Source organism: Lissotriton helveticus, chromosome 8, assembly GCF_964261635.1.
Source record: "Lissotriton helveticus chromosome 8, aLisHel1.1, whole genome shotgun sequence".
Lineage (NCBI taxonomy): Eukaryota > Metazoa > Chordata > Amphibia > Caudata > Salamandridae > Lissotriton > Lissotriton helveticus.
The window spans coordinates 1,180,701,274-1,180,722,108 of record NC_136069.1 but is presented as its reverse complement, the minus strand read 5'-3'; the positions used below and the strand labels follow the sequence as shown (position 1 = coordinate 1,180,722,108).

General features: G+C 45.4%; 1 protein-coding gene across 1 annotated transcript in view; it reads left to right on the top strand.

Moving 5' to 3' along the window:
* SCML2 (Scm polycomb group protein like 2) overlaps positions 1 to 20,835 on the top strand; it is a 747,375-nt gene that overhangs the window by 607,120 nt on the left and 119,420 nt on the right. Inside the window, exon 14 of the mRNA XM_078658111.1 lies at positions 19,298 to 19,579. Within this exon, the coding sequence (XP_078514237.1) occupies positions 19,298 to 19,579 (282 nt within the window). The remainder of the gene's footprint in view (positions 1 to 19,297; positions 19,580 to 20,835) is intronic.

Genomic DNA, 20,835 nt, shown 5'->3' with positions numbered 1-20,835 from the left:
TAGGGAAGAGATGTCTGGGACAACTGGGTACTGCGGAATAATACATTTATTAAGCTCTCGTAGGTCGATCACTAATCGATATACTGGGGGTGCATTTGGATCAGTACGTTTCATAACTGGAATGATCGGAGAATTGCATACGTTGGAGTCAGTTTCTACAACTACTCCTTGAGCGATGAGCTCGTCAATAATTTTGGATAAGGCTGCTACAGCCTCGGGTGGCAATCTGTACTGTCTGATTCGTGGTAACACTACACCTGGTTTGAGAGTCACACGATAAGGTGTGATTTGCATATAACCTACATCAGTTGAACCTTGCGCCCATAAATGCTGTGGAACATTAGACAGTCTTGAATCAAAATCTCGTAATACATAGTGACCCTTGAAGTCACGTAGGAACAATCGTATTCCCTCTGGGGAACAGCATATAACTGCACCTAACTCTTTCAGTGTTTTAATGCCCAATAGGTTTTCTGGACATGACTTAGTAAGTAACAGATCAGTAGTACGGGACAATGGACCTACTTCTAGAGTAACTGGCTTTGAAATCTCATTTACGATAGGTTTTCCTGAAAATCCAAGGGAAACATTTCTTGAGCCTGAGAGCGGAGCCCCTGGAACTTCGGCATGACTAATTGTGGTCCTACTTGCCCCTGTATCAATCAAAAACTTTCTGTCTTTCCCTAATACTTGACTGTGAACATAGGGACCTTCTTGATCTACAGGTATCTCGATGAGAGGCAAGCCTACCTCCCTCTCTAGGCTGTTTCATGAATACTGCTGGTACTCTGGATACTCAGACTGTGCATACTGGTACATCTGTGATGTAACATGCTGTGTTGCAGCGATAGGCTGCGGTACTGTAACTATCTGTTGTGCATTCTGTGGCTGAGGAGTCTGTGAGACTTGCTCTTGTCTAGGCGGACGTGGTCTTTCCTTAGTCTTACCAGTAGCTATGTTGTGTTTCAGAACTGCACACTCATTTATAAAATGACCTGGCTGTTTACAATAATTGCAGTTCCCTTTAACGGGAGCTGCAGGATGACTGGCTTGATTCGGACCCCTCTTCTGACTGTCTTGAGGAACAGATTGTGCAACTAGTACTTTCATTTTCGTGTCTTTCATACGTTTTCTCTCGTGTTCTTGCTCTTCCCTGATTCTATTCTGGTGGTACTGGAGCATCTGGAGCATCTGGGACGGAGTATTAGATTGCCAGGTGCTTTCGACTTTCAAAACTCGATTTTTAATTTGTGGGCTTGAATTCTCGACTAATTTAGTAACAAAAAGGTGAGGGTATGACTCACTACTTGTCTTGAGGCCACTATTGATGCTAAAACATTTTTCAAACCTAGAATAGAAATCACTAATATCTTCCTCTTGTTTCTGTTTACAGGCTGAGATTGCATCCCAGTCTTCTTTTCTAGTTGTCAATAATCTGGGTAAAACTTGAATCAATAATTCTGGTAATTCTTTACATTTCTCTCCTAGACCAGTACCTGGTACTCGTGCCTTGTCTTCAGCTTCTAGAACTGCCCAATCGATCTTTTTCTCTCCCACCTCCCATTCTTTTTCCTTTAGCTTTTCATACACCCCTGCGGGCAACAGGACCTTTAACATTTTAATGATATCTGGGTAAGTGTATTCTCCCATACGGAGCATGTCTTTTAATTCTCTATGGAACCCTGCTGGATCTTTGTCATGACAGGGAATTAATTTCTTCATTTCGAGGAGTTCCATCTTTGTAATCGGGGTGTAAACAAACACTCGTTGCATTTCACCGTCCTCTGTCTTAACTGGATGCACTTCTCGTAACGGGTTCTGTCTTTCCATGTAAAATGGTTTATTTTCTGGGGGTGAGACATGAACAAAATGCGGGTTCAGAAACGTTCTATATTTGTGGCGCTGTTCTAGAATGACACTAATTAAGTCGGTACCTAGACCTTTCCATCTATACTGGAGTAACTCGTTCAGGATATCGTGTAACGGACCTGGATCAGAGTGCTGACCCTCATACAGAGTAATGAGGTGCTGGATCATATACATACCCACCAGTCGCTGCTCGGCTGGGGGCAATTTCAGAAACATTTGTGCCACTATTTCGTCTGGAAAAGTGGTAGAATCAGTAATCCATCGGACTGCTGATCGGGCTAGTTCCTGTTCATGCATGGTACTTAACTCACTGTAACCGATTCGTGATTTCAGAATGTGATCGGTAGCTTGGAACACTTGTTCTAGGGAACCTTGTTCTGGTGCTGAATGATGGAAAATTGACTTGTGTTCTAGGCGTAAATGGCGATCTGGAAATCTAGATTTTCCTACATACGCTATTCTGGCGGGATTCTCGTCCTCTACCTCTTCAGTATCAGAGTTACTTTCTTTCTCGCTTACTTGTGCTGCTTTACGTTGTTCGTGTATCTTTATTATTTCTCTACGGATTTTCTTGTACATACTCTCCATGGCACTAATGGTATTGTGCTTACCCTCGGCTATATTATCACTCCACTTTGTCAGGGTTTTCATTTCGGCCGGATCTTTAGACGGGTAATCTTGTTCTCTTATTAGACAGTTAATTAAAAACTTTAATATCATACGCTGGATCTCAGCTTTCCTTTGAGACATGGCATCACTAATACTTTCTGGATCATCCCCTGTACGGATGAAACGATATATCCTGTCTAGATCTTCTTTCATATTGGGTAGGGTGACTAGATACTCGGTCACCCTCCTTACGCGTACTGAATATAAAACCATATTATTCTCGCCTGGGACTGGGTCATAGGCACATTCGCCAAGGGCTTGCCTGATTTCTGCAACAGACTTATTACTCTTGGGAGTACGCTGTGATGCTTGAGCATGTAATTCGAGTGCTGATAAACGCTTGCGTGGCGGCGGGGTTTGAGGAGGACCTCCTCCTGCGGCCCCTAGACTAGAATCGTCGACTGATATTCTTCGTGGTGGAGCGGGAAATGGAAATGTAGGCTGGACTTGTATGGCGGGCTGGACCGGGGGTACCGTAACAGGTACTCCGGTGTCTGGAGAAGCGGGAAGTGCCTGATTTACAGGGACTGGCGGAGCGCGAACAGGATTTGCATATTCAGGGACTGTGTCGTCCAGATAGGACGAAATAAAAATATCAGCTGCGGTCTGTTTGTGACGTAGCTTGGTCGGAACTAATGGTGGCGGGAAATTACTGGATGCCTCTGGGGTCGCTTTTGGCAAGCCCTCAGCAAGAAGAGGATACATACCCTTAATAAGGGCATGCCTCTGTCTGTCTGACTGTTCGGCTTTGACTTGTTCACCTATCTCGATTAATTCTTTTTCTTGGGCTCGCTCTAAGGATTCTCTACTTAATTCTGACTTTCTGATTTCTTTTTCAGTTCTTTTATGAGCTTCTTTACGCCATAACTCGATGGCATCTTTCTGTGACTGTCTGGCTTTCTTTTTCCATAATGCTTCTTCTACTCGCATGATGCATCCGGCATCCCATGTACCCGATACGGGCCATCTATACTTTTCTTCTAACTGTTTGGTATACTCCACCCATAAGTCTAGATACAATATGGCACTTATGCCATGTTTCTGATACATAAAGTGACCTGGACTGTCCCTGGGCGGGACGGGAACTGCTGCTTCCAGCAGACCCTTTCTAGTTTTTAACTGACGTAACTTGGAAAATATGGGCATGACTGAACTGTAATCTAGACACAATACAATACACAATGAACACGATACTTATTCCCCATTCATACCACGACATTAAAATACATGACAAACATTTAAAATAATCAGTTCGAACAGAATACTACCTGGAATACTGAGAACAGAAACACAAGAATTTCTCGAGAACGGAACAGACTAGAGTTTACTGGATGCACTGCTGAAACAGTACGGAACATACCGGTCCCATAAAGGGACGCATCAAGACCCGTATCCACCTAGGTGAACACTTCGTTTGTGAGTCTGTGTACCACCAACCCACGGACCAGAGTCAATTTAGATTGACCCTGTCTAGATACTACCCCAGTAATGGTACTCACCGGGCAGCAAGAGCGGAAACCTCGGACTGGACTGGACTGCTAGGACGACGGACGACGAACTTCAGACTTCGGACTTCAGTTACGGGTGGACCTCCGGATACCTCGGACCTTGGACTCTTGGCTTGGGCTCTGGTCGGGACTCGCCGCGTTCCTCCACCGTCTCGTCTGGATGCTGGACCGCCTCCTCCGTCTCCTCCGTGGGCCTGAGGGATACTTGAGCAGAAATATCTGCCACTGCGCAGAAGAGTTCCGTCACGACTGCAGAGGGTCAGGGGGTCGGCGTGGCTTCACCGACGCGTGGGGAAAGGGCAAGTCCCTATTCGGGCGCCATTATGTGGTAAATAAATAAATAATACCCTATTTTTGACTAGACATATATCATAACAGATAGCTCAATAAATAAGAGTCAAGATTCGAGGTAGTAGGAGTTTTGCAGGTTTAATACAGCATAAGGACAAGAACAGGACAACCTGTATAGGAATAGGATGACAGGGTGACAGGGCCCAGCAGCTGCTGGGGCTGGATCTGGGATGAGCGCGCTGACTTTTAATAACAATACATGAGCATATATACATAACGCAAACACATAGCATTACATTGCAGTAGGCGTAGCAGTGGGTGGAGCAGAAGGCGTGACGCGTAGCAGTCGCGAAAGATAAGGGCGAAAGTAGGTGTAACTGGGCGTATACATAGACATGTGATGCAAACGTAACAGGATATGTCATGAATGGGGCGGAAACCATGGAGGGGGCTACCTGAGGAGCCGGGACCTCTAACCTGATGGTGCGCGCAAACTAGCAATGACGTATCACTAGGAGAAACTGGGGGCTATGAACTCTGTGCTAGGAGCAGAGACTGAAGTCTGGAGGGTCGGAGCGACATGTACCTAAACCCTATCTAGTATCTGATGTTTAGGGAACATGTTGATATGAACTAGAAGTTAGGAGGGGCAAGGCTAACTTGATTCTAAGACTGGACCATGCATTATTCTACATGTAGTGCGTGATGAAGAATATGAAGAATATGAAATGACCATTAAATGCAGTATTTCTCTAACGTGGAGACGTGAAGGCTAGACAATGACGGAAACTATTGATGCAGTTCAGTAGCTTAGGAATGCAGAGAAGGAGGACTGAACTGATAACTGGAATCATAACATATTCTTGGCAGACTCAGAGACTGAGCCAGGCTGGGCCGGGCACTGCGAGGCAGGAAGTAAGTGAAGGGTCGAGGATACAGGTGGGGGCTGTATCCCTCCTCAGCGAGGCTTCAGGAGACAGGAGCTGAATCTGGTGTCCGGGCCCTTTTGAGGCCTAGAAACGGGGACTTTATAATGGAATAACGTGCACACTGAGAAACGTGGCAACGTAGCTTTACATAGGCCTGATATTCGTATTATTCACGAGGACTGGAAACTGGCATACTAGAGGGGGACACAACTGTAATTGCGTCATTAATCAGACATGGGGAATGCATATGCATATTTAATCATGCACACATAACATATGATGGATGACACGTAGGGACACAGAACATGACAAAATTTACTTTTCCACAGGCCAAAGGGCAGCGCCGGAACGGCGCCGACTTGACCTCCAACGAGGCAGTCTCCTTCCTGCGTGGAGGGACGAGAGGGACCGGGGGAGTGACCCGAAGTTATCCGCCAGCCTCGGCCCAGAAGGTTGCGGAGGTGGTCCGGCGACTCATGAGGTGGCGCCAGAGACGACTCAACCTCCCACTCGCCCTCCGACGAGGCAGCCGCCTGCGGGGAGGAACGAGAAAGGCCCGGAGGGAGATGAGGAGTCCCCACCTCGGCCCAGAGCGGGACGAGATGAGGTCACCGACCTTGTGGCGCTGCCCGAAGCAGACACTGACGCCTTGACGGCGTCAGCTCAGCCATGGACGAGGCCTTCCCCTGCCCAGAGGGGCTTGGGGATGCGACCTGAGCCCCGGCGACCTCCCACGACACCACAGGGACTCCCGCTGGAGTTTGCGGCGAGGCAGGGGCGCACTGGCACGAAGGAGGGACCCCAAAGGGGCTGCACCACATCCTCCAAGCCTGGATCCGAACCAGTCGTCTTGCCCCGCGCGAGGCAAGGGATCTGCCGACGCCCCAGGAAGGGAAGGAGGAGTAGACGCCAGCAAGGCCTGCAAAGCCGTCGCGTATGTCTCCATCTGGACTCTCGACACCCCCTCACCGGGAAACGGTGGATAGGAGGACGACACGTGGGGCCGCATCACCCTCAGGGAGTCCACGCCCCCGGAAAGCAGAACACCAGCCCCTGGGGACAAACTGCGACACTTACCAACTGGGGAGCGACGCTCTCTCGAGATCGGAGGACGGGGACGACGACCACGGCCGTATCTGAAGCCGTCTGCCGAAGCAGATCGAGGGGAGGAGGTCGACCTGGAGAGACGCACCAATAGAAGTTTCATGCGGCGCTCCTGCCGCGACTTCGGCTTCAACTGTTGACACGCCTCACAATCAGTGGTGCCGTGATCCTCCCCCAAACACCACATACAAATGAGATGAGGGTCTGTCGCCGACATAAGACGTTTACACGATGTGCATGTTTTGAAGCCTGAAGGCATTCGCACACTGTTCCACCAGACAGAAGACAATTGGTGAAGAAAAAAGGGCCCCAAACAGGTCCGCAGCAAGACCGGATCCGTCTTGCACACGGAAAAGGAAAAAACTGACGTAGATGCGCCGGGGTGGTGCTTATGTGACCTCGCTGACATCACGCACGCGGATGACGCCTGGGCAGAGTCGCGTGATGTCGCCCCACCCCCGACGCGCAAGGATAGCTGTGACAAAAAGTTTCCGGATCCAGTCTAGCGCCTGGGGATAATTCTACGTGAAGGAATCTACATGAAGGAATCTGCAGCTAGTAGTCTCTATCAGATTGTATTTTTATTTTACTAATTTAGTTCCAACCCATCATTCTCCAGACGCCTCAATTAATGTTTCTGCTCTTCTCCAACATGGAAAGCTGTACATTGTCTCGAAATTCAGAAAGGTGTCTGTAATCCAACCCAGGATAAATCAGAATCTGATCTGGATTCCCAGCTTTTCATTGTGTAAATCTGCTTCAGTGTTAGTGGTCTTGGTTCTTGAATAAAGCGGAAAGACGTATTTTTATGCATTTCTTAGTTTTCATATTTATACAGTCCTTTTCAAGCATTTCTGTTACATTCTCGCTGAACTATTTAGCATGCTCAGCCATGTATTTCTCGAACAGGCGATAAAACTATGCCTCATTCTATAGGTCTGTAATATTCGGCTCAGAAAATGTTTTGGATTCTGTGGAGGGACAGTTAATCTACATCCTGATTTAACCAGGCTCAAAGTATATGGGTAACAAGTCATCTGTGATTCTTGTGCCCCCATGCAATCTAAGGCCACCAAGGAATGATAGACAAGATTATTTCTGATTAATGGCCACATGGGGACATCTAAACCATCTCCTTCACCCACAAGTAATAATAACCTGTAAGGGAACGATCTCCCCAAAAATGTTCTCATTAAAAAAACACAAGATGGCTACTTTAAAAAAAGATACGACTGGAGTACCTGTGTCCATTTGCTGCCCTCACGTAGGGCAAGCGATTTCCCCTTGCTATGTTGAATCTGTTCAGGATAGCTTCTTCACCCTCTGCTCCTCCACCCCAAACAGGAGCACGTTCCCACAGGCTTGGCAATTCCTACGTTCCCACAGGCTTGGCAATTCCTATACCACCAGATGCTTCTACTCCACAGCCTCCAGTGCCTAGGAAGAACTCTGCCAAGCACTGTGCCCTGTTAATTTGGAACCTCCTTTGGTGCTGCCCAGATGCCACTCTCAGTGCTGCTCAAATAAGTTAGCATCACAGAAAATGTGTGTAGCAAGAGAGAAAGTTCAGTTGAACTTTAATGATTTCCCTAGGCAGAGCATCTCCGTAGGGCTCACAGATTTTTCCGGATAGAGGAGACACTCAACTAGTCTGATGCTCTTGCGATACCTGATAAAGACTATGGCCTTACACAGGCTAATGATTCAGAGGCTGATAAACTTCTTCCCCACTATAATATTAATTTTGGCTTGTATCTGGATTTACAAAATGCGAGTGGCCTAGAGCCTTCGGTGTAAGCCAATATCCCGTACTCTTGTAAGGCCCTGCTTCAGAGGAAGTTTCCTGACTTACTATTAGGACAAAAAAAAAACAGCTGAAATCGGCTTTGCTCTCTGTAGAGGCAAAGTCTTACATTTTACTACCCTTCTCCTCACCGGTGGAGATCTTTTTCCTTTTAATCAAGCCCTCTTTGATCCTGACATGGCTTCATTGGTTAAAAACCTTTTTCAGGCCCTGTAGTATACAGTCCCCAGACAGGTTACCAGATGCCGTAGCGCAGTTCCCGCTGACACCCACTTTTTGTCCTCTCGAGTGTCACAGGAAGTCACAGGAATAGTCCAAACCTTGAGCTGGAAGTAAAACCCAGACACCTTTTCCACTGTTACCACCTGATGGAGAGTCAAAGAAACTTTACAGTAAGCTTAATGTCTTGCCTTCTGGCAGCCTGGCCCTCCTCTATGCTAAGGCCACCTACTGCCTGGGCCACATACCCATGTCTTGTGGGCATAGGCGAAACAGTCAGTGATCAGCTTTCCAGACCACCCACCGAGCTATTTGCAGGTCAATGATTTATTGGATTCATTTAAACTTGAAGTCAAGCCCTGACTGTCGCTTGGTCCGTGAACATTGCTGTCAAACTGTGCCAGCTTGCTTGGATGCAATCCACTGACTTCTCAGTAGATTTCTAAGCAATATTCATGGACATACCCTAATGGTGGCTGACTTTTTGAAGAGAAAAGACTTCTCCCTGGAACACTTCAAAAACAGCTAGCTGTGGCTTGCTTAGGGGGCCTAGCCTCCAAGAGTGTCCATTCCATCAGCATGATAGAAACTTTAATGGCTACTCCAGGGCAGTACAACCAGGCACCCCAGCAGCTGTACTGCTCCTTTCAAGGCAGAGGTGGCTCTAAGGGGCACCCCCAACATCAGCAGCAGCAGATGCATTATGTGCCATCCTCTGCCTATTCTGCTGCCTCTAAACCTCTCTTGACCCTTCCCCCACATCTTGGACGTTATCACTAACATTAAAAAGTCCAACCTCTCTCCTGTGCAAAGGCTGACCTTCCTAGTCGCAGTACTGAACATGAGCCACATGAAGGCCTTTTTCCTTTCAAGAGGATCGCATATATGGGGAGAGTTATAATTCCAGGATTTGACTCAAGCTTGGATTCTGGTTCTGCAGGTCTTGCATCAATGTAGCCACTAGGTCATATGCATCCTGTTGGTACCACATGACAGATAACTGATGAGGGTCCTTCAGTGGTGCTCACGGTCACAGTGGCTGAACATCAGAAGAATCTCACAGCTCATTTGCACATCTCTCACCCTGTTCATCCGGATCTGCACTGGTGAATGAACCCCCTCCAATGTTTTAGTGGGTCATCCTTTCAGCCTCTGCAGGCTTATCTTACAATGGTGAAGGATGCCTTCTCCCTGGGCTGGAGTGACTATCTGGATCACATGATAGCACAGGGAATGGGTCGGTTTTAGAGCAGCAGCTGCACATAAATCTGCTCGAGCTGTGGACTGTCCGTCTTTCAGTGAAGGCATTTCTCCCTTCCACTGGGAGCTGGGTGGATGGGCAGGTGATGGGCATTCAGATTATGTTGAATAGCACTACTACTACTGCCCATTATCTCAACAGACCTGGCGGTGTGAAATCCCTGGTGGCCCCTATGAGGGTAAGTGACTTGCATGTCTAAGTAGGCGCAGTGACTGGGCATCTTCCAGGTAGTAGCTCAACTACCAGGTTCCCTTCAAGTGGGGGGGGGGGGCAGATACTCTCATTTGTCTCCTACTGGATGATCATGGGTGGAAGGCACATCTCAAGTGACAGAGGTGATCTCCAGTTTGGGGTTTCCATTCATGGATCTCTTTATTATGGCCCGGAACAGGTAGTGCCCCAGTAGTATGCCATATTCTTCCCTTGGAGTAGTTCCCTGAGGAATGCCTTTAGGTTCCGACAGTCTCAGGTCCAGGTCTTCGCCTTTCCACAGGTTCCTTTCTGTCAGAAATATTGCGTAAGATGCAGAAGGATTGAGCACAGCTGATCCTGATCACTCGTAGTTTAAGCAGAGCTGATCTGGTATGCAGTTCTTTTGACACTCTGCATTCATCTACCTCTTGTGTTCCAGCACCGAGCAAACCTCCTTGTGCAGCAGCATAGTCAGGCCTTTCACAGCAGTCACTGCAGCTGTACGGACAGAAATTAAGCAGTGCAGAGGAGTCATTTTGCCTACTCAATGTCTCAACATCATTTTAGTGACCAGGAAGCCCACTACCTCATCCACCTATGCATGTCACTGAGCAAATTCGTTCAGTGGTGTGAGTTAGAAGGCCTCAATCCTTGTCTTTACTGTCCGGTTGAATTTGTGTTGTTTCTTGCATAGCACTGTCGGATTGTTGCCAGGCCCGGACTGGCCGTTGCGGGCACCGGGCAATCCCCCGGTGCGCCGCAAGGGTGGCGGCCGTTTTTGTTACAGGGCCGTTTTTGCAGCCGGCCGGCCCCGGCAAAGAGCTTGGTCGCACCCCCAGGGGGCCGGCCGAGCACTTTGCCAGGGCCGGTTTTGTTTCTCAGTCCGGCCCTGACTGTGGCTACGGTGAAGGGCTATTTGGTTGCCATGGTCATTATGTAAAAGGTTTGTTTGTTTCCTCCCAATCTCTTGATTGTCAGTGGGATTTGAATTGTGTGTAAACTTTCTTGATGACAGCCCAATTCGAGCTGACGCACAGTTCTCTGGTTCAACTGCTTACTCTAAAGAAAGTTTTGGTGATAGCAATAACTTCAGCTCTTAAGTTCTGAAGAACGTCTGGGCCCGTTAGGTTCTCCAGCTTCCACAGTTTTTTTATCCACCTGCCCGTTATTACCCAAGGTGGTTACTGCATTCCAAATGGGCCAGACTATTAATCTGCAGTTTTTTTTGTCCTCTTCCTTTCTGAGGAGGAGAAACGGCTACATAGACTGGATTTCAAACATTTGGAGTCACATTACATAGAAGGCTTGCGTCAGGCAGAGTGGATGATCAACTTTTGTGGTCCTCGTCGGAGCTAAAAATGGTAAGGTAGTGGCCTAATGCACATTTATTTCGCATTGGGTCATCCTCTCCATCAAGATATACTTCTCTCTGACCCAGAAAGATCCTTGTGAGAGCATATTTGCCCAATTCACAAGGTGCAAAGAAAATATTCCTTCTAAATTCAGCCCAAAGTGCTACTGAATATTTGCACTGACTGATGTTCACAAGATATGCAACGTTATTCCTTCCAAAGGACAGTATGTCTGAGACTAACAAGGCCTACGTCCAATTTAAACCTAAGACTTTGAATATTTGAAAGAAGCAATTTTGGGCATCCTACAGTGTGGTAGATGTGAAAGAGCAGAGTGTGGCAGAATATGGCTTTTCCGGTGAGGGATCATACACATTAGAGAAGGTTCAGATGAGGGACAAAGTGAAAATATCTAGGATATGGATGTCGTAGACCCAACTCCCTTAGACATCGAAATACCTGAAATGAAAAAGTCCACTCAAGCAGTGCTTCAAGCGCAAAAGCCTTTAAAACTGTAAAGTTTAGTTTGCAATAAATCTAAGCCTTTGTCATTAAAACAGATGATCAACAAGATAAAAGATTTGACGAATACATTGAAAACAAAATATACTGATGTGGTGAAAATCTCTGTACACTCTATCTCGGCATGAATACTGGATAGAAAGCTAGAGACAAACAGTCCGAGATACCACAACATAAGATGCCTAAGGCCCGTAAAAGACTATCGACCAAAAGGGCTCTCAAAGTTGAAAGACAAAAACGTCGGCTTGAAACAGATATGGCAGGCATTCTTCAAAATAAAGAATTTGATGTCTTAATTTTCCAATATGAAATCCCAAGTAAATGGGGCAAAAAATTCCAAGAGGCAGATGAAGAGAACCTAGAGAATTCTTTTACATTTTAGCAAGAGAATTGATGACAGGATCCTCACCAACATACAGAGGAGGACTACAACCTACAGACAAAGCAGAAAATGCACTGGAATGAGACAGCAAAATATGAGAACAAGTTAATATTAAGTCAACAGGAAGTAAAGAAATACCCAGCTAGTCCATCTCTGCCAAACAATTTGACCATCATGAGGAAAGTCCAGGCTGAACCGGGCTCATTGTCACTAAAGCCAGGAAGAAAACTAGTAGTAAGACCACCATAGGACTACCACTATAGAAAAGATTGAGACTGCAGTAGAAATCCCATGGAGAATCACAAATTCCAAAGCTGTCTTCTCAAGAAAAGGCCGTCCTTCGTGGAACGAAATAGAGGTGCTAATACAACATTTCCCTGAAAAGTTCCAAAAGCGAAGAGACTGCATGATTGCAGCATGTACCTGCAAAAATCATCTTTGGACTCAGCTGATCGAACCAGGAATCAGTTATGTATGGGGATGGTACTCCATAAGCACGCTTGGCTACTAATATCTGGTTTTAGTCTGGAGTACAATCCTGCATATTTGACCACCTCTTTCTATGGCCAGGATTTGTTGGCAAAACCTTAAAGTTGAAGATGGCAACTTATACAGCTTGAGCCATGACAGCCTTACAAACAAGGGAAGTTTTGCCACGAACTCATTCTTCCAGAAGAGAAAACGTCAATGCACTAAACTCTTTTTCCACTAAGACCCCAGCATAGTCAGCTCTGGACCGTAGGACATTTCAGGTTATCTCACAAAGGCAGCAGAGCTTACCTGCGCCTTAGTCCATTCAAAGGAAAGCTAAAGGAAGAAGTCCGCCCTTTAGAGGAAGGCACAATCAAAGTGACTTTATCAGATCGCCTCCAGCACACTCAACAGCATTGGGAGCAGCACCCAAGATTTCCTTAAAGAACTGAGAGAAATAACAACAGACAAGTGAATGTTGGGTATTATCAGACTTTGTTGCATACAACAAAAAGGCAATCCAACTTCAAGTTTGCCAACATGACAGGCCTACAACAACCAACAAAGAGCCACACTAGCAAAGGAGTTATGGGAACTTCTAGAAAAGAATTAAATAGAGGCAGGACCACCGTCACAAACAAACACACAGGAGTGTATTTTGTATTTTTTCTCATACATAAGCAAGATCTAACATTAAAGCCAATTTCACACGTCAGGTTCTTAAACAGAACTAAGACTAAAAATTCAAGTTGACACCCTTCGGGAAGTGTTAGACCTGGCGTCTTTTGGCGTGTTTCCCCTGTCTTTTTGCTTTCTGACCTCTCGGTTTTGAATCTGTTTTTGCTGGATTAGTGTCGCTGCGTACTTTCTCACTGCTGTTCAGTGTTAAAGTGCAAGTGCTCGTACTGTAAATTATATTATGGATTAATATTTCCATGATTGGCATGTTTGATTTACTGGTAAGTCCCTAGTAAAAGAGCACTGAGAGTGCCAGGACCTGTAAATTAAATGCTACTAGTGGGCCTCCAAAGCGATACAAATGGGGATGATGGACGGAGCGTTGTGCCACTCACAGAAGTAGCCCTGTAAAGGTGTCTCAGACCTGCCACTTCAATGTCTGCCCACAGTTTTAACTGCCATGTTGATTTGTAAGTGCACCAACTTGCCTAGCCCTAACCTTCCCTTTTCTTACATGTAAGTCACCCCTAAGGTAGGCCCATGGTACATCTATGGGCAAGGTGCAGTGTATGTAAAAGGTAGGACATGTACTGGTGTGTGTGACTGATAGTGAAATACAGTGTAATTCATTTTTCACTATTGAAAGGCTATCTGTCCCATAGGATAGAATGAGAGATACTTTGTAACATCTTACAAGTATAACTTCCCATTGGGACAAGATGGAGAAATGGAGTTTAGTATGCCTGAACTCTGAATGTAATATGCATCTTTGAGTAAAGATTATTTTTATATTGTGTGGTTGAAAACGCCACTTTTAGAAGGCTAGAGCGACTGACTCCGGAATCTGGGGATCACGGTTCGATCCCCGGCACCGGCGGCAGATTAGCCCAGCACCATGTGACTCTGAGCAATAGCTTGCTTAATCTTCCCGACGGCCCCAGCGCCTAGTGACCCTTGTGGGTGATTGTGCGTTTTACAAATGTGGATTTATTTATTATTATTAACCTGCCACGCTTTACAGTTGCTGCCTTGAAAACTGCCTCCTGCAGTAGCGCTATATGATTCAACAACTACTACTTAAACAACGAATTCCAAAACAACAAGCAATGCCAAACCACTACAATCTTAACAACGACTTCCTAAACAACGAACATTTTTCAATTGGCTCATTTCCTAAATATACCATTCTGCTCTAAAAAAAAACGCATGTTCGAAACACTGAATAAAAAATGTAATTAAATTAAACATTTATTTTATTTTAAACAATTTTATGTAAAGATTCTTTGGCAAAACAAATTAACTATTTGATATTCGTTTCCGTCATAGACGGAAGACTTACAATAAGACAGTAATTAACTGGCTATGTACATTGATTGAAGGAAGGAAGGGAGGCACTTGAATGGGTCTGTTTTTTCCTGTCAGTACAGCTGCATATTTTAAACGTACAAAATCTGCAATGGCTCCTGCCAGCGCCGCTGGTGTTGGGCTGCGCATAGGCACACACTGAGATTTACGTTACCTGTTTGTACCAAGAGTTATGGTTTACTCCTTAAACCATAATGAGGGTTTGTTGCTGCCACCCGCTCATGCTCGAACAACGTCCAACAAGGTTTCATTACGTAAAGAAAACGTAATGTTCTGTTATGGTAATTAACTAGTACCCTCGTCCACCTAGATCCTTAACCCTATAGGTAAAATTCATTTAGACGGTCTACCTGAGAACCTTCAACATCGTCCTCCTCTGCCAGGAGCCAGACCCTTTCTGGAAAAGATGTATAAACACTATATATAACAATAATGCCATCTATTGGCCAGTTAGGAAGTCGTTTTATTTGTGGTTTTGGAAAGTCGTTGTTTGTGTAAGCCGTGGTTAATGATTTCGTGGTTCATAGAAAGGTTGTTGTTTTGGATTCATTGTTCAGGTCAGTCATTGTAAAGGCTTCGTTATTAAGGCTGTTTTTATATATATATATATGTGTGTGTGTGTGTGTTGTGTATACTAAAATTATATATGTATTTATATATATTATACATATGTTTTAAAAATCACGTCAGCTAACAAACAGGAGCACACTGCAAATCCGTTTAGATTATGTTTATTCCATAAATGAAAATCCCCCTCCAAGCATTTGACAAATGTTTGGAGGGGGATTTCAGAGGACTGTGTTTGCAAAATTTACGCGGCACACCACTGCGTTGGAAGGCAGAGGTTACAGGAACGTTATAGTTAGGCTGACTTTCCAGTCGTACTATAACTATATACTATAACTCGCGGCCCCTCATTGCACTGCTTATGACCTCACATATTACATCACTCATGACATGGTCAGTGACATCACTGATGAGATCCCAAATGACATCACGGATCAGGGCTCGAAAAATCCAACAAATGTTACTAGACCTGCAAGTCTAGTGGCTTAAATAATCTACTCGACCTAATTATAATGCTCTTGACACATAAACTGTTTTCACTTAGATGCCGTTTTCTTCTTTATCACATATGAGAGCACCTTCAAGTACGCACCTTCACCACGACTGCTGTACAGAAAACACTTTTGTTTGATTTAAAAGACTAAATATTAGCTCCATATAGAATGCAAATCTAGCCCCATATAAGATACACTTGACTGCAGACTTGTCTCTTAATTCATTAAATGCATTGTCATCAGGACTTGGCCAGGAATGTCTCTCACATCATGTTTAAAAAAAACTGTCAAGGGGAAGTTAGTGCAGGTGTTCACGGACAACACCACCATGTAGTACTGCAACAAGCAGGGTGGGGTTGTGGACCCTTTGTCAAGAGTACCCTGTGTCTCTGGACATGGCTCGAACAGCAGGGCATAATCCTGGTGGTTCAACACCTAGGAGGTTCTCTGAACGCCAGGGTGGACGATCTCATCCGGTGATGCCTAGCCGATCATGAATGGCGCATCCAGTCGGAGGTGGTGCAAGGTCTCTTTCAGCAGTGGGGAGAACCTTGGTTAGATCTGTTCGCTTTCAAAGAGAACACACAGTGTCAGCAATACTGATTGCTGGAGTTTCCAAGGCAGCTATCGCTCTGCAACGCCTTTCGTCGCAAGTGCATCTCAAACCTGCTGTATGCCTTTTCGCCCATACTACTCCTGCCCAGGGTTCTGAGGAAGATCCGGAGCGACTGGGCCCAAGTCATTCTTGTGGCTCCGGACTGGGCTAAGAGAGTCTGGAATCCAGAGATTCTGAAAATGAGCATCGATCTTCCGATCAGGCTCCTCCTTTGGGAGGATCTTCTGACGCAGCAGCAGGGGAGGGTCCCTCACCCGAATCTGTCAACTTTGCTCCTCCATGCATGGAGCTTGAGCAGCGGCAGTTGATGGCTTTTGATCTTCCACCCCTTTACGTACATAATGTTAATCTTGGCGGCCAGACCGCCTTCCTCTAAGACGGTATACGCCTGCAGCAGAAATTTGTATTATACTGTATAGAAAGGTCTGTCGACCCTCTTTTTGCTTCTCTTACCACTGTTCTTCTATTTATTTTACCACTTGCCCAACAGGGTTCTGCTTTGGGAACTCTCAATGGTTATCTTTCTGTCCGTCTGCTCTTTTGCAGCTGCCAAACTAACACTCTCTCTTTAGGTCTCCGATTTTAAATAGGTTTCTTAAAGGGCTGGCGCATATGTTTCCACCTAGGCCCTTTCTTATAGCGCAGTGGGATCTTAATTTGGTTCCCACTTATCTTATGCGTGCTCCCTTTGAGCCTTTACACAACTGTCCATTCCGGCTGCTTACCGTCAAGACAGCCTTTCAGGTGGAGATGACATCTTCCTGGAAGGTGAGTGAGTTGCAGGCGCTTTTTTGTACTCCTCCCTACATGATGTGTTTTCCAGACAAAGTGGTGCTTCGCACTTGTGCTTCATTTTTGTCAAAGGTTGTGACCCCATTCCATCTGGGTCAATCCATCATGCTGCCCACCTTCTTTGCACCCCCGCATCTCTCTAAGGAAGAGGAGCGCCTCCACAGTCTGAACCCAAATAGAGCTTTGTCGTTCTACCTTGACCGCACTAGATAGTTCCGGGTGGATGACCAACTCTTTGTGGGGTACATGGGAGCTAAGAAGGGGCGGGCAGTGCAAAAAAGGGCCAACTCTCAACAGGTCGTTCTCTGCTTTAAGATCTGCTATGCTCTGGCTAAGATGTAGCCCCCTTAGGGATTAAGGGCCCATTCCACCAGGGCAAAGGCAGCGACTACGGCCTTGGCTCAGGTGTCCCAGTCCTCGACATCGGTCAGGCAGCAACATGGGCATCTTTGCACACATTTGCCAAGCACTACTGCCTGGACAGTCTGGTCCACAGGGAAAGACTATTTGCCCGTTCGGTCCTGTAGGACTTCCTCGTGTAAAGTGTTGGTCCGCAACCCACTGACTGGATGATATGGATTGGGTATCTAATTCAAAGATAAGGAATCTGCAGCTAGAAGTCTCTATCAGATGAACAAGTTACTTACCTTCTTCAACACATTATCTGGTTGAGTCTCTTTCTAGCTGCAGATTCCTTAACAGCCCCACCCATGCCTCCCCGCTTTGCGGACTGATTTTGTTGGGCTAGGTACTCTGCTTTTCAGGACCCTAGTTTTGCATACGATTACGTCAGTTACTTCGTGGCTCTGTGCCTCTGGTGTGAGAAAAAACAAAAAGTACATACATCCACATGCCTAGACGGCACCTATATAGTTGACCACAACATCATAACCGCCGCCGCCACGTGGAGCAGAAAGGAGATACCTGACGGCGCTCACAAGGGATATTGCTCAGCAAAAGTTTCTGAATCCAGCCTGACATCTGGAAAATTCAAAGGTAAGGAATCTGCAGTTTGACCGTCTCTACCAGATAATGCGTTACCGAAGGTAAGTAACTTGTCCTTCTGAAGAATACTTATAATTGCAAGTCCCTTACTTTGTTGATCTCCCCAATTTCTGACTATATCTGGTGAGTTTCTACAACTCCCCTTGCGTGCTGGTACAAACTTTGGTGACTCTGTCCAGCCTCCAGACATGACTGCATACGGTTGTATTTAGACATCATCCCTTCATCCTGACATTGCTTCCTCTTTTTCTGTGCATTCGACACAGATCCACAGCTCCACTCCTGTCAATTTCTGTACTGTACCAAAGCTTTTTTGAACCCATACAGATTATTTTTTTCTAACTCCCACGGATGACCTGTTTTAAACCATGTCGCACAGGCAGATGAATGTGACCGTTACAGATCCACACACTTTGGGTTCTAAGCCCTATGCCAAATGCTCCTAGATGCACCACAGACAAAAGCGAACCGCCTGAAATCGTGGGGGTAAGGGGGCGGCACCCTCAACATGTCAAAGTCACACCTGGCTTCATCGTAGTAACTCGCTTTCTTAGGTGCCATCGTTGGCACTGTGCAGTTTTGTAATGTTTAGAAATCATTGAAAGGAATAGTCTGCTTAATACGGGGTTTCACTTTCTCAATATTGTTTCCAGCTAACTTAAAATAAAGCAAATCATTCCTTTCATGGTGATTTAAATCATTGGTATCTGTTCACTGTAGTGTATGTTTTATTAGACTTACTAGTTGCTTAACTATACTCTGTCAGAATTTGCTCATAATTTATTAAAACATGATACATTTTGTAGAATTTAGAGTAGACTTGGTAGTCACTGTGCAAATTATATATTTTGTTAATTAGAAGAGGTTTTGTGCTGTAAACAGTAACGCTTAAAACTCGGGTAAACTTTTACTTATAAAGCTATTCCCTAATGAATATTTAATTTTAAAAAATGTATACACCTAAAAACACATGCTTTAAAATGTTTTAATATGCTATATTTAGGTATATGTTACTAAACCATGGCTGAGTATGTCTTTTTTGTCAACTCTCAGACCTTTCCGCCCCCTTTAATTGACTTGCCCTAATGTAGTATGCGTTATACTTAATAGGTACAGATTGATTGCAACGATAAGTGAAGCAGACCACACTGGAATGTCAAGCTTGCTAAAAACCCTGTTTGTACTTTACTTTTTTTTATATAAATAGCTCAAACAGTGCATACTGAAGAAAATATCAATTCCAAAGAACAGCGGTTTGGAGAGGAATCTATGGAATCCACACTCAATTCAGTAAAGCCATCCAGCCCTACCTGTCGAAATTCTAATGAATACCGTACCTCAGGAACTGCTACATATTATAGAGGCTCCGTTCAGCCAGCCACTGCTACCTCAAATTCTGCCCCTATTCTACACAGACTGTCCTCAAGCTCTACTGGCAGCAGCAATTACTACGAAGTGAACAGAAACCGCATGCAAAGGAGAATTGAAGGTATGTTTTTGGGCAAAGCACACACCAAATCTTTTTTTTTTTTTTTTGTTTTGTTTTTTATCCCGCTCTCCCTCCTTTTCACCTTGTTCTTGGTTGCTGGCAGTATGTGTATATCAAGAGTCCCCCCACTGCCCAAATCTTATTTCATCTACTTGTTAGTATCAGCTTGCCCTAGCACTTCTAAATGACCTTTCTACTCTGTGCCAGATGACGTTTTACTTCTTGCTAAATATTGAAAGCACCTCATGGAGTTGCTGCAATTTTCAAAAGCTGTAGATGGTATAAGTGGGTACTGGGACCTGTTCTGGTCAAGCTCTTGCTCTCTCTGGTACACTGTCACAAAATAGGAAAGATCAATCTGCCCATGGTTTGGAACCAAATTGGTCCCAAGCCTGACCACTTAAGGCATGTATTCTGCACTACTAATGGTTGTGCCTCATACTTAGGTAGTATTTCAAACCACCACATTAAATATTTAGATTCAAACATTGTTTGTTTCCGGTCCAGGGAAGACATGGCTTGGCAGTTCGGGCTTGACTGTTCCCATGAGGCACAGGGTCAATACTGATTTGCATATAGCTGTGTCTGAACTGGGGTGTCAAAGTGAGCTAAAGAACGATGATGGATTCAACCCAGATCTCTGCTGGGGGTGAGTGTCTGAAAAGTTTCAGCGCTCTGTCCATCATCTCCTTGCGTTTGCTTTGTTCGCCCTAAGTTTTTCAGGGTATGCCCAGACTCTGGTCCCTTGCTCACTTTGCCACTGGATTCAAGCTAGCCTGGCTGATGAGGGCTGTTAGTCCGAAACCGGTCCCAGGATGCTTGTTTCTGGTGCAGGAAAAACATGGCTTGGCAGTTCATGCTGGACTGTTCCCATGAGGCACAGGGTCAAGACTTATTTGCATATAGCTGTGTCTGAACTGAGGTGGCGAAGTGAGCTAAAGAACGATGATGGATTCAACCCAGGTCTGTGACTGGGGCTGAGTGTCTGAAAAGTTTCAGCACTCCGTCTATCATCTCCTTGTGTTTGCTTCAAACCTTGTCAGAACATTGATTTGACAGACTCAGTTTCTCCTAAGATGTTTTTGGGGGGATTCCCGTAATGTAATACAGGATGGTCAGTAGAACTACCCACTCATCCATTTGCACCTGTACTCAATCCAATTTTAAATAAGTTCCCATTGCATTTCCCAATGGTAAATCTACCTAGGCCAGTAGTGCTAAACATGTATGGTAGGATTAGGAATACAGGTACTTTC